The following is a 14345-nucleotide window of genomic DNA, read 5'->3' on the forward strand; positions in this document are numbered from 1 at the left end:
ATTCAGAAGCCCTTTCCGAGTACAAAGATGGGACAGAGTTGTTTTAATCCAGTCTTCCCTAACCGAGGGCCCTCCAGATGCATTGGACTACAATTCCCACAAGCCCCAGCCATGCTGGCTGGGCTGATGGGAGCTATAGTCCAACATCTGGACGGTGCCAGGTTAGGAAGGTTGTTTTAATCAATCATTTTGTAGCGCTACTGTATAGCTCAGGTTGTTGTGTCAAATTTAGATGGTTTGGGGGCCGGACTTCTCTCTACACCCTCACCCCAGCAGATGCTGAGGGCCCAGATGCATATGTTTTTATTTTAAAAAGCAATCACCATTTTGAAGGGTGAGGGAAACAACAGGACCAGCAGTTAACTTCCAAACATAAACTCTTGCCACCCACCCTGCCGCATTTTGCTTGCCATCTCCACCAGCACCAGCACTGACCCTCAGTTGCCAGTCCCTCAATTACCACTGTCTGAGCAGCCCCCTGCAGCTCCCATTTCTCTGCCGCCTACACCCTCGTTTTCTCTCCAAAATCCTCTCATATGCCAAAACAGGGTGCCCCCACTGTGCCGCTGCTGTGACTAGGGAAAAGGCCTTCTCAGTGGTGGTGCCACATTTTGGAATGCTCTTTGCAGGGAGGCTTGCTGGTGCTTACCTTAATGTCATTTTGGAGTCAGGCAAAGATCTTTTTAGTTTCCTGGGCCTTTTACATCCTTGATTACCAGGTTTGTTTTTTTTAGTCTCCTGCTTTTAGATGTCATTGTTTTGATTTCCTTATTCTGTCTGTCTGAAAGCTGCCCCAGAAGAGTATAAACCAGGAGTCAAGAATGGAGGGGAGGTTTTTCATAACAAGTATGAATAAGCCCAATGTAAAACAGCTTTCCCCAACCTGGTGCCTTGCAAATGTTTTGGACTACAGCTCCCACCAGCTCCAGATGTTTTGGACTTCAACTCCTATCAGCCCCAGCCAGTTTGGTCAAAGGTTCTGTGAGCTGTAGACCAAAGCATCTGGAGGCATTAGGTTCAGGAACACTGTCCCAAGGACAGCAGCTTCCCAACCTTGGAGAGGGTTCAGTGATCTGTGTGGGGTGTGCTGTGGTCACAACAGGAAGCTCAAAGAACCTGATGATGCCTCCAGGTGTGTGGCTGACCTAAGCTGTGTCTCTGTCAGCCTTCCCCAATCTGATGCCCTCCAGATATTTTGGACGGCAACTCTGAGCAGCCCCAAACAGCATGGGCAATGATCAGGGATGGTGGAGCTGTTTGTTGTTTATTCGTTCAGTTGCTTCCGACTCTTCGGGACTTCATGGACCAGACCACGCCAGAGCTTCCCGTCAGCTGTCGCCACCCCCAGCTCCCCCAAGGTCAAGTCCGTCACCTCCAGAATATCACCCATCCATCTTGCCCTTGGTCGGCCCCTCTTCCTTTTGCCTTCCACTTCCCCTAGCATCAGCATCTTCTCCAGGGTATCCTGTCTTCTCATTATGTGGCCAAAGTACTTCAGTTTTGCCTTTAATATCATTCCCTCAAGTGAGCAGTCTGGCTTCATTTCCTGGAGGATGGACTGGTTTGATCTTCTTGCAGTCCAAGGCACTCTCAGAATTTTCCTCCAGCACCACAGTTCAAAAGCATCTATCTTCCTTCATTCAGCCTTCCTTATGGTCCAGCTCTCGCAGCCATAGGTTACTACGGGGAACACCATTGCTTTAACTATGCGGACCATTGTTGTCAGTATGATGTCTCTGCTCTTAACTATTTTATCAAGATTTGTCATTGCTGTCCTCCCAAGAAGTAAACGTCTTCTGATTTCCTGGCTGCAGTCAGCGTCTGCAGTAATCTTTGCGCCTAGAAAGACAAAGTCTGTCACTGCCTCCACGTTTTCTCCCTCTATTTGCCAGTTATCAATCAAGCTGGTTGCCATAATCTTGGGTTTTTGGAGGTTTAACTGCAACCCAGCTTTTGCACTTTCTTCTTTCACCTTCGTCATAAGGTTCCTCAGCTGGTGGGAGCTGTAGTCCAAAACATTTGCAAGGCACCAGGTTGGGGAAGGCTGTTTTACATTGGACTTATTCATACTTGTTATGGAAAACCTCCCCTCCATTCTTGGCTCCCGAGTTTAGCAGGTCCATCTCAGCTGATGGCAACCGATCGAGGAGGGCAACAGGCCTCCTCTTCCTCCTCCCTGCCTGAACCCAGCTGTGGGATCTTAGGTGGGCTTGGAGTGGTCTCTTCTCCACTCTGGGACCTGCTGTGCCCCCTTCAGGAGGAGGAACAGCTGAAGCTCACTCCTTGGCTTTTTCACAAAATTCCACAGCGTTAAATTTGTCTCTGAAAATGCAGTTCCACTGGGGGTGGCAGCCATGCTGGGCTTTCTGAAGTGTGTGGATGGATTCACACGTGCAGACATGTGTATCAGCTTATTTATTGTATGCTTGCCGGCCCTTGATTACAGGGATGGAGTCAAATTTCAGGTGGTGCCGGGAGATATGAAAATGTCACCATCATTTGTGACAGCACAACTGAGTCATAAGAACGTAAGGAGAGCCCTGATGCTGGATTAGACCCGGGGTCCGTCTAGTCCAGCATTCTGTTCACCCAGCAGTAAACCCACAAGCAGGTGATGGGCGCATGTTCGAGTGAAGCTGGCCCAAACCTGTACGATACCTGCTTACTCCCCCTGCCTGTAAATGCATTTTCATTTTCAAGCTTATGACAGGGGTGGGGAACCTATGGCCCTTAAGATACTATGGGACTACAACGCCCATAATCTCTGGCCCTGGCTATGCTGGCTGGGGCTGATGGGAGTTGGAGTCCAACAGTTTCTCCTGGCCTAGAGCATTTCATTATACCTACAGAAAAACCCATCACGCGGGAAGCGGCGGCGGGGGATAAAAGCAGCCGCAATTTCGAATTGGGTTCTCTGGGAGGGGGGAATTCGGAGGAGCGGAGCCTCTGCCCTCAAGCCCCCCCCTTGCTGCCCCTCCCCCCCCCTCGGGCCGCTTCTGACCCCGACGCGTCTCCTCGTCCGCCTCCGCCGCCTCCCTGCCAGTCCCCGCACCCGCCCGCCCCGGGGAGGGCGGCGGACAGGCGATGCTGGAGGAGGCCGGGAGCAGGCGGCGGAGGCGGCTCCCCGTCGAGGCTGCGTGAGGGGCGGCGGCGAAGGAGCAGCGCTCGCCCGCTCCGAGCTGCCCGGGCCGCGAGCGGGGCCTCGGCGGCGCCATGGTCGTCCTCCTCGGGAGGAACCTCCCTTCGCTGCTGGCGCTCTTCAAGAAGGGTGAGCCGGGCGCGCCGCTGGCTTGAGTCGCCCGCGAGAGCCGGGGAGGCGGGGAAGCGGCCGCCGGCTCCGGCCCGCCCCGGCGGAGCTCCCTGCGCGGGCCCCCGCGCAGGAGGGCTCGCGCGGCGCTGCGGCGGGATTGACGCCCCGCAGCCTGCGCGCGCCGCTTGCCGGGCGGGTCCCGCGCCGCGCCGCCGCTCGGGAGGCAGTCGCGCGGGCCTCGAGGGCTCTCCCCGCCGCGGGGGCGCCTGGGCTTTGCGGCCGGGCCGGGCCGGGCCTGCCGTGCGCGCTTACTCGGGAGCCCCGCTGGTCTGGGGGCGGGGGCTCGCTCGGGAGGAGGCCCCCTGGGACTTGCGCGCGGAACTGGGCGAGCCGCACTTGGAAGAAGCCTTGGGATCCCCGAGACTTGAGGGCAAACGCGCGCCCCCCCGCGCAGGGCTGGTGCTGCTGTTAGCCGCGGGGGGGGCATTTGGGGGTACCATTAAAAGGCAGGGAGGTGTTGATGATTTGGCGTAGTCCCCCCACCCCATGTTCCGACGGACTGCTTTTGCAAAGAAGGCGGGGGGGGGGAGGCATTCATGTGCCACTCAGCAGGCCGCTGCACGGTGGCCTTGGAACCTACCGACCTAACCAGCGATGGGGAGATAGGGCTGGGGAGGAGCCCGGTTCTTTCTGGCTGGGGGCATCTCCCCCCGCCCCCGTTTGGCTGCTCCCCCCCCCCGCACCTCTCCTTTCCTGTGGCTCAGCAGAGTGGAGGCCCCCTCCCCCGCCCTGCGTGTATGGCTGAAGCCAGCATGAAAGCTGCCTGGGTTTTAACCTGGCCCAGTGGTGGAGCCAGGAAGGGGGGTGGGGGTGTCCTGGGCTGGCCGTGAGTGCTCTCGGAAAGGCTGCTGCTCTCGTCTGGCCCTCTCTGCAGTGTTTCTGCTCCTGGTCCTCCACCCCCCCCCCCGCACCCCTCCTGCTTTTCCACTCGGGTTTTGTTTTTCTCTCTGGCTGCTGCAGGCGGAGGGGATGAGTGGAATCCCTTCTGGAAGGAACTGAGCAGAACTGAGCTGGGGGCAGGGGGCTTCCTCTCTCTCTCTCTCTCTCTCTCCTGTTTCTCTAGTTCTCCTCCCCCCAAGCTAAGGGATGGAAAGGCAAGGTCAACCCAACTTCCCTGAGGCATCTCTCTGCGTGTTGGGAGCAGTGCAGACCAGTGGCTAGAGCTATCTAGGCTGTTAAGGGTGTAGGCTGTGAGCTGGGAAGTCTGGGACCCTGGTGACCCAGGTGCTAGTGCACTCAGCCATGAAGCCCACTGGCTGGCTTTGCGCCAGTTGCTAACTCTCAGCCTAACCTACCTCACAGGGTTGTTGTGAAGCTAAAATGGAGAGGACACACTTGGGGTTCCTTGCAAGAGGAAAATAGGTGGGATGTAAATTAGTCGTCTCCATCATCATCGTCATCTGATCTTCCCAGTTCAAATCTTGCCTCGGCTGTGAACAACTCAGTGGCCTGGACTTCTTTGGTTATAGTAACACTGGCTTCTAAACGGGGCTTTTGAAGGTTTACATGCAGTGAGTGGGTTGGTTCCAGCTTTAGTCATACTTGGAGTTGGACCCATTGACATCAATGGGAGTTAAGTCAGTGATGATTAACTAGAGTTCCATTGATTTCAAAGGGTCTATTCTTAGGTATGACTATATCTTGGAAACAACCCATAAAATATGTGAAAAGGTGTGGTTGGACACTAAAGTACTAATTCTCAGAGAAAGATGTTGGAACCCAGGTGACTTGGGTTCAAGTCCAACCTCCTCCATGAATTTATTGTAAGGCAAGTCGCCATCTTTCCTTCTTGGTTACCTGTCTATAAGGAATTGCAAGTGCCATGCAGTAAAAGATTGGAATGGATTTTGCAAATGAAGAGCGCTGCCTGTGAGGCAGCACTCTCTTTCCACTCAGTCTATTTCTGGTCACCATTTCTACAGCAGTCTGAACACTCTGGAACCACTCTGCCTTTTGGGCATTACTAGATGTGGCATACGGAAGGTGGGTTGCACTGGAGAAGGGAGGGGATTAAGGCACATTTTAGGCCTAGCTCTGCCCTGGCATCCTACAGCCTGTTCAGTGACCTAATGGGTCTTGATGGGTCTCTCCTGAATCAGAATGTGGGTGTTCAAAATGAATTTGCATTAAAAGGGCCTATCCTCTAAGCAAGATGGCAGCTCTAGTATTTAAAGAAATTTAAAGAAAGTCAATTCTTCTTCTGATCAGTTCAGCTGAGTATTCATATGCAAATTTATGCAGCCATACACAATAGTTCTGAAGAAAAAAGTGCACTCTTTGTTTTTAGATGAAGATGCATCAGGGCCTGGTGTTAGAAGAGGCACTGCCTGGCTCCTGTGGGAGAGAAGAGGAATAGGTGTCCCCACCACCTGTGATCAGTGAGAACTTGTATTCAGAATAGTTTAAAAATGTAAAGCATTTGCTGCCAATGCATTTTTTAATCAATCTAAGTGATAAATCGATTAAATGGTACAGTCCTACTCAGTGCTAGCCTCTATGAAGAAATAAATTAAGGCCTGTGTGGCTACTTGGCCTGCTATGTCTGTGATCTATTTGACGTCCAGGTACCTCCCTGTTTTCTCCCCCAGCTGCCTGGCTTTCCATGAGTCAAGCTTTCTGAACAGTTTGCCTTTGCCCCCTAGAGAAAGAAAATGGGATTGGGGAGTGGGTGGGGGGAAGTGGGGAAAGGACCTGCCTCCCTTTGTGTTTGCTCTGGGAAGGGAAAAGGATGGATGAGCAATACTTCAGCAGAGGAGGTGCGCCAGGAGGATTGATCTTGTTGTTAAACTGAGAACAAAGATGGGGGGAGGGAGAGGGAGAGAGTGTGGCAGAATCAAAGCCAGTGATGAGTCAGCATCTCCAGGCCTGCAGGGGTCTAGGTGACCTTGGGCACCCAGGCCACTCCTCTGTGATCTCAGCTGGGTCCTCCTTCGACATGAAAGGGCAGAATAGTGCTTCCAATCATGCAAGATTGTCCCTTAAAAAAATCTACTTATCATTTCAGTTTTCTATATGTCAGCCTTCCCCAGCCTGGTACCCTCCAGATGTTTTGGATTACAATCCTCAGGATTCCTGACTATAGACCATGTTGGCTTAGGCTGATGGGAGTTGAAGTCCAAAACATCTGGTGGGTACAGGGTTGAGGAAAGCTGCTATGAGTCTTTGCTCAAAGTAGTTCCTCTCTCTTGTTGAAATCTTGTGCTCTGTTGGTTTTTGAAGGGGTGGTATAGAAAGTAATTTGCAGCCCAGTTGTAACCCAACCCAGTGAGTTGTTTGGCAACAACCAGATACATGTAGCCCAATTTATAGTTGGCATTGAGAGGCTGAGTCCCTTCAGATGGCCGCAGGCCCTCTGTCAAGGAAGCCATCTCTTTCTGGGGGTTTGGGATGAACTTTCTGCTTTAAAACTGAACCTCTCATAGAGGAGTTCGCAGCAGTGGCTTTGTGCTTGTTTCTGGTGATGCCTAGCAGTCATCTTGGAGCAGCTCATAGCGACCTCCATGTCCATGCGAAGCCACCTGTTGAGGACCAGAGGCTGGGCATACAGAGCAGGGTCAGCCCATTCTGTGATGGCTGCTTGTGAACATCCAGAGGCATCTGGCTGGCTCTACTGGGCACCTGAGAGGACACAGTACACCAGTGAAGCACATGCTTTGCAGCATGCCCCAAATCCCAGGTTTAATCCTTGGCATCCTCCATTAAAAAGTCTTCTCTTTGCCCAGGACCTTGGTCAGGAGCAAGCAGACCTGGGCTACATGGACCAACGGTTGGTCTAACTCCTTCATCTGCTAAAAGCTGGGTGAGATCAGTCCTTGATGTGATCCAGCATAGGCAGTTCTTGGTTTCTTACTTGTTTTCTTATGTTTTATTTTAGTTCCAGTTGGCCCTCTTCCCAGCAGCTCAAAGCATGTGAGAATGTATAGCATGTGTGTGTGCAAACAATTCTTGGGGAGAAGGGTGGTTGCATGCACCAAAGGGCAACCCCATCACATGGCTCATCTCCCTCTGGGGCAGGTCCCTTGCCTGGGATCCTCTGTTTAAGGCATTCCCGCCATCATTTTTCTTTTTTGCAAAAGCAGCTGTGAGGGGATCTGATTTGGATCACTGCTGTGTGTGGTGGAGCTCTAAGCCTTTCCCTGTGCTCAGGTGGTTCTGGTTCAGATTGGTTCCCTTGAGTTGCTATTAGCCACAGAGAAGAAAATGTGCAGGTGTAAGCCTCTCTCAGTGGATAATAGTTGGCTCTCCCATGTGCTTCTTCGTGTTTTGCAAAGTCTCAGCCCATGCAAGTTGTGTGGCCACCAGAATTGGAATCGACTAGTTAGGGTGTTCCCAGAGTGTTAGCTTAGAAAGGCAGGTGATAAATATCAACGGCATTTTGGTTTAGAGCAGAACTGCCCAGTGATTGCCTTGGGTGTGTTCTGTTTTGCCAGGGCAGTAGCATTAAAAAGCAACCTCTGGTGGCTCCGAGACAGTGGTGAGTTTTGTGTGGTATCTTTCTCTTGGCACGGTTTCCTTTTTTAGCTGGATTTCTCACCCTCTTTATTCTGAAGGCTTGGACAGGGGAATAACATTTCCCTCTTTCAAATCACATAGCACAAAGAAGACCAGAGCGGAACATGCAGTCCAACGTCCTGGTACTAACCAGAAAGGAAAGACTTTCTGTGGGGCTGGTTCAGTCCTTGTAACTCTGCGGAGTAGAGCACAGTAGGGAACCACTGGCCTGTGGAGCCTCCGGATCCAGCCCCTGCTCAGCCCCGCTGCCCACATGACAATCGTGCTTTTTTTAAAAGCTCCCTTTGTGGTGGGCGGCTTTCTGCCCAATATGGCATTAACGGTTGGTCACTGGTTTATGTTTAGAAGTATCCCTGGTTGTGGGGTTCATGTAGATCAGCGGAGGTCTGGATTTGAAGAGCTGCTGCAAGGTCTGATTCTAGCCTTGATCCTCCCTGGGGGAATCGCCCTAAAGAAACATTGCCTGTAGTTCTGGAGAACAACTCACTGGCTTCTGGCGCCTGGGCAGGAGTGGCTGGGGTGCGTGTGTGGAGTGCCCGTCTCAGAAGGCAGAGCTCTTTTACAGTCTCACAGGGCCAGGAAAGGAAAACAGAGCGGAACAACAGCAGCTTCATCCCCCATTTAAACAGCCAAGCAAACAGATAGCGGACAAGCCCCTGCTTTGCAGCCAGAGGTCCCCTATTCCATCTCATTGTCTCCAGGTAGGGCAGGGAAAGTCCCTCTCTGAAGCCCTGGAGAGTCACTGCCAGAGCAGGACAGTCTTGAGCTGGCTGGACCGGCGGCCTGACTCAGTGCAAGGCAGCTTCCTAGGCTTCTGTGTCTACTGATGCATGGGAGTGAACGGCTCCTCTGTGAAAAGGCAGGTGTGAATGCACCTGATCTGGTTCTGCTCCATTTCCCTTCCCCCAAATCACAACTGTCAATTCTGGAAGTGGTTGGTGTGTGTCTGGGGGCGGGGGTGGGGAGGGGAATGTGCCGAGTGCTGCCCCTTTAAGCTGGACTGCCTTGCTGGTGTTTCATGTCCATGCGCACGCATGCAAGGTGCACAGATATTTCTGGTATCAGTCATGTGATACCACCCTGGGGTGCTTTTGCTTATTCAGTGCACTGGTTTTAAAGGCACAGGCTTGGAACATGCACAGCCAAAGCCTGCCGCCTTCCACAGCTGAGCAGGGGTTGGGGGTAGCGAACGCCAGTGTCAGATCACCTTTGCCAGCAGAGGGCTGTAAAGAGATCCTGAGGGCTGTCATGGTTACGGGCCAGAGCTCTCCTGCCGTGGAGGTGGCAGTCAGGTGAGCAGCTTGTAAATGTATTTTCAAAATCCTGTTTGCCCACCGTTGTGGTTCATCGTCCATACATCATACAGCACAATAAATGAGTTAAAACCCTGGCATGATAAAAGCAAGACGCCTAGCGCTCCAATCCTGTACACACACTCAAGTCTCATTGAGCTCATTTGGATTTGCTTCAGAGTAACATGTAGGATCGGGCTGCAGAGCTGATGTCCACACGAAGGCAGGAGTTCACTGCTATCCAACCACTTTTTCAAACTTGACACCTTCAGAGGGCTGGGTGGTGCACAAGACACACAGGGAAGGTGGTCCGAGGCTGACAATCGACATTTACTTCCTCCAAAAGGACTGATCCTGAGGTTTTTGCAAAACACCCAAGGACCCCTGTTCCCATGTGTATAATTAAAATGCAGGTAATTACCCTATAACACACATTAAAATACAAGTGTTAGAAGAAGGGTGTCTAATTGGCCTTGGTAGGGATGACAAAGATGTCAGCCACAATTCTGAATGGATGTTGTGACAGTTGATAGTTACCAGCTGTTGATCACTGTAATGTTATGACAGTGAGAATTTATGACAATTATTAAGTACTAGCGAACGGACCCGGCTTTGCACGGGTTGGAGTTGCCTTTAGGCTGATACAGAGAAGCCGCCAAGCAAACTTGCACCGCTGTCGGAGTTGGACATGTTGTACGCAGCCCGCCTGAGCGAAAGCATGCCTGCTGGCACCCCTAGGCATGGCCCCTGCCATGGTCTGCCCCTGTAGCCCCCTGAGGGAGGGGTCTGTCTACTCCATCCCCCTTGGATGGAGCCGCCCCACAGCAGAGGGGAGGGGGCAGGCCTACAGCTCAGCTTGCTAATCTTTCCTGGCTTCGATCTGTGATTGTTCTTTTTTTCATACTTTAACATGGTTCCCCCCCTCCCAATATTTGGGGCTTGATGTTTTTTAATGTCTAAAAAACATGAATGTGTGGTTAAAATCTGCTTGCTACAGTGCTGAATCATGATGCGAAGTTTGGTTCAAATCGATCAAATGGTACTGAAGCAGCACCTCTTTAAAAAAGTTGATTTGCTGCCTTTTTGGTTCAAGATGGCAGTCAAAATTTTTGCTATGCCTAAAACCATCCCAGACAGAGGTAGAACAAATCCTAAAAGTTCCATACATACATTCCAATCGGATGTATGGTTTTTGAGTCCATTGAGGACAAACAAGCCAACGCTTCCGTTTATTTATATAGATTAATGTCAATATGGATTTAACACCGTCCACATTGCCGCGTCTTGGGATAAATAGGAATATTGCCTTCTCTTTCTCATTGGCCCTGTGTGATCACTGCTACACCCGTTTTACAGAGGGGCAGTTGAGTCCAAGAAAAAAAAGTGGTTTGTCCCTGACTTACAGAGAGTGTGCTGCAACAGCAGTGAAGGACTGTGTTTGGGTGGGGGGGGGAGTGGACCAGGATGAGGACCCTTAACTACAGTTGAAGACCTTTCTCCCTTGTGGCCAGGATGTGGCAGTGTCCCTGCCCCAGCCCAGGTTTGATTTCCAACCAGGGACATTTGTGTAGGTGGGACCGTAGGGCAGTGGGAGAGGACATGCTTTGCATGCCGAGGCACTCTGGTTCGATCCCTGATACCTCCAGCAGAAAGCAATCGGGCAGCAGCAGGTGATGGAAGGCTCCTTCTCTGCTTGGGGCCCCGGAGAGCCGCTGCCAGTCAGAGCAGGCAGTCCTGGCCTAGAGGGACAAGTAGTCTCACCTGCTCAAAGGCAGCTTCCGATGCTGACCTGCCCTTTGCGAATCCTGTTGGGGCAATGTGTCATGGTGGAGCAGGACTTTGCCTGCCGTGCTGGCTCTGTCGTGTGTTCCAGGACCCTCCCCTTCAAGCTGGGGTGGATGAAATGCTCAGCCAACTGACCCAAACCTCTTGTGTTTCCAGGTGCTGCGAAGGCGGAGAACGAGAAGCGGCTGAGTGTCCAGTACAAGGCTGGGGATGAGCGGCCGGACAATGTTTTCTTCCCCAGCAGCCGCCCCCCACACCTCGAGGAGCTGCACATCCAGGCCCAAGCCGGGCTCAAGTCTTTACAGAGCCAAGGTACCAGTTGCTGGGTTGGAAGTGGTGGGGCGGGCACACAGGCTGCCCACCTGGCTCTGAGCCTCTCTCTCTTTTTATTATCCCGGAGACTTTGCTCTGCTAACAAAGCAAAATAAAGGCAACAGTTGGAAATGCAAACCACCCAAAGTGCTAAAAAGCACACATCTGATGCCTTACTACAAGAGGTACACCAAAAATCCTATATACATTTTGTTACAAAGTATAATCATATGTATCTCACATGGGATCCCAAACATACAGTGCTTGTAATAATTGAAAGCTAATGGATATTATACCCCACATTAGATGCAGCCATACATAACAGCTAGTAGACAATATGCCCCAATAAGGGATCCAAAAACTAAATTGCACACGTGTGCTGTTGTACTAGAAGGCACAGAATTCAAATTCAGTGGGCATCAGGCCATGTCCTGTTTCTAGGAATGTCATCAGGTGCTGCCAATAAATGACTGAAGTTCTTCCTCCTTATGCACCATTTTTTCAGCTGTTGCAGGATAAGGGCCCTTCAGTATTGCTGCCACCTTTGCAGAGTGAAATCTCCATTAGCTTTCTAGCATTATATTTTTGGCCTCACCTCCATTGTCTAACCCGCCACTGGAAATGCAGGTCCCAGGAGTTTCTCCAAAACTGAATTCGGCCATCCCCCTGAAAGAGGTTCCCCACCCTCCTTTAGAGTTACACGAAGCTTCTGCAGGCTGCGTGTGGGTTTTCGTAGTGGTGGGGTGAAATTAAAAGGAGAAAAACATAGGCATCATCTCTCTCATCAACCTATTTTTTAATCCAGCCTCAATAAGAGCTCTGTGTACATCAAAAGCTTGGGTGCTGCATTATGAACACTGGGTGCCCTCACTAAAGGTGTTCTCTTACAGTCCCACTGAATCTGGGCCACAGTTCATGTCCAGAACCCATTTGGAAAGCCAGGATTCAGCTCTGGAATTTCCCACTAAGAAAGAGACTACCTCTGAGCATCTGCAGCCTGTGTCTGCTTCTCCACTGAATAACTACACCAGCCCCCACATCTATGGGAAAAGGGGAAGCAGCCCCCTCTTCCAGGTGGGCTTGAAATATCCCCCTCCCAGTCCCTTTTCTAGAATTGAATGCTGCCTCCAAAGAACTTGCTGCAGCCTTGGGCATGTCTGGGGCAAAATTAGTGGCCGTGGGAATATTATACCCCCCCATTTATTTATTTTATTAGCAGCATTTTCATACCACCCGTTATAGAAAAAGAGGGATGCTTCTGGACGGGCCTTCCGCCTCCCACCTCTCTGGTGGTGCCTCTGCCCACAGCAGAGACCAAGCCGCATTCGCCAAGCCTGGCAAGGGGCTTGCAGCTGCGCAGAACAGGGGAGGAGGTTGCAGCATCCGAGCAGAGTCCAGTGTCCCTCAGATGAGAGGCTGCCCGGGCATACGGCTGCTGCTCTCTCCCTGCTGTCCTGTGGGCTGTGTCCTGCACCAGGTCACAGCCAGAACTGCCCAGAGGGGCGCTGGGCAGCAGGAGGGGCGAGCAGGTGGGAGAAGGTTCCCACTTTCTGCCCTCAGGCCCACAGTTCCAGGAACTCTGGATCAGGGCTTGGAGACCTCTAGGCTTTCCTGAGCTGGCAGACGATGTTTTTTTGCTGTTGCCTTCTAGAGAAACAGAAGCAGACCAAAAGGGCCTGGGACCACCACGACGCCTGCAGCATCCAGGTAAGCAGCTCCCCTCGAAGCGGCTGGCGGGTTTGGGGTTGCAGCGTTGTGACGTGGCCGCAAATTTCCCGTGGGACTGCGGTGGGCTCGTTTGTGGAGCAGCGTTCCTCAGCCAGGTGCCCTCCAGATGTGTTGGACAACAGCTTCCACTATCCCCAGCCAGCACGGCCAATTACAGATGTGTAATCCAACACATCTGGAGAGCACCAGGTTGGAGAAGGCTGTTAGAGTCTTCGCTGCCTCCCCGTGGATCAGTGGCCCCCCCGGCAGCCTGCAGGTGGTTCTTCTGGCCCTGCATAGAGGCTGTGCTTGCAGTCGTTTGTGCTCGTTCCGTGCTTTTACAAAAGGATAAATCCCAATTTGCACCATACGAAGTCCTGGACTTGAGCTGATCTTGTGCTGAGGGACCCTGGAACAGGACTGGGGGTGGGGGATCCCCCTGGCCTGCCTGGGGAAGTAACTCTGCACACAGAGAGCCATCATCCTGCCCCTGCCCCTGTCTCTGCCGTTTCTCCGTTTCTGTTTGTCTTGGCTGTAACCAGCTTCCCTTCCCTTCCGCTGACTGCTCACTCCCACAAGAACCTCCCCCTGGCCAAGGCCGGGCTCCCTCCCTCCCGCTCATCCCAGGGGCCTCTTTCTGGAGTATATTTGCTTAAGCTGGCCTTCCCCAACCTGGCACTCTCCTGCTGTGTTGTGTGTCAGCTCTCATCATCCCCAGCCAGCAGAGGCAATTGGCATGCTGGGAGTTGGGGAGGATGGGTGTTGTAGTCATCGTGTTGGGAAGGCTGGCTTAGGCAAGTGGATGCCCCCCTCAGGCCCATTTTAGGGTTCAGGGGATGCAACCGAACAAGTTAGCCCAACTCCGATTTGAGAGGACTGCTGGCCTCTCAAAACTCAGCTCTCTTATTTCTCATGCTCCAGTTTCACTAGGAAATTACTATGTTCAATGTGATGCTGTGCTCATGTCCATCAATTTAATCAACCAAAGCTTTTAATCACAATTTACACACACACACACACACACACCCTGATTAATAGGCAAAGCACAGTCCTCTGGAAATTGGAATAGACTTTTTTTTTGTTCCCACAATATCTCTGGCTTTGCAAAGGCACCTGGAGCCCCAAAGAGCCCCTCTGTATGCTCTGGCCGCAGCAGTGCCTTGTATTCAAAAGTACTGCTGATGCTCAATTGAAATTCAACAATACGGTAGTCTAGATTCTGCCCCCAAAGCGGAGTTCTGCAACCTGCATAAATTACACAAGTGGAGCAAATTTGCATAATTTATTTTTCAACTCCCTTCACCACTTTTTGCTGCTTTTGCTCACCATTGGGGAGGCGGGGTTTGCTCACAACCATAAGGACTAGAAACTTGACTTTAAAAAAACAACAGCAACAGGTGAGACTCTCCGCTGAATCCTGCGTATAA

At 51.9% G+C, this 14345-nt stretch overlaps 1 protein-coding gene across 2 annotated transcripts in view; it reads left to right on the forward strand.

The window, feature by feature from the left end:
* NHSL3 (NHS like 3) overlaps positions 1–14345 on the forward strand; it is a 56292-nt gene that overhangs the window by 26859 nt on the left and 15088 nt on the right. The window contains exons 1-3 of one of the 2 annotated variants that reach the window (XM_084816121.1): positions 3142–3268; positions 11056–11211; positions 12863–12918. In XM_084816121.1, coding sequence (XP_084672247.1) covers positions 3214–3268; positions 11056–11211; positions 12863–12918 — 267 coding nt within the window. In that variant the 5' untranslated portion in view covers positions 3142–3213. Of the gene's footprint in view, positions 1–3141; positions 3269–11055; positions 11212–12862; positions 12919–14345 lie in introns of those variants that run through there. The other variant, XM_084816120.1, reaches the window with a different exon arrangement.

Source organism: Heloderma suspectum, chromosome 10, assembly GCF_057233095.1.
Source record: "Heloderma suspectum isolate Gila_16-S chromosome 10, 16-S_ref, whole genome shotgun sequence".
Classification (NCBI taxonomy): Eukaryota; Metazoa; Chordata; class Lepidosauria; order Squamata; family Helodermatidae; genus Heloderma; species Heloderma suspectum.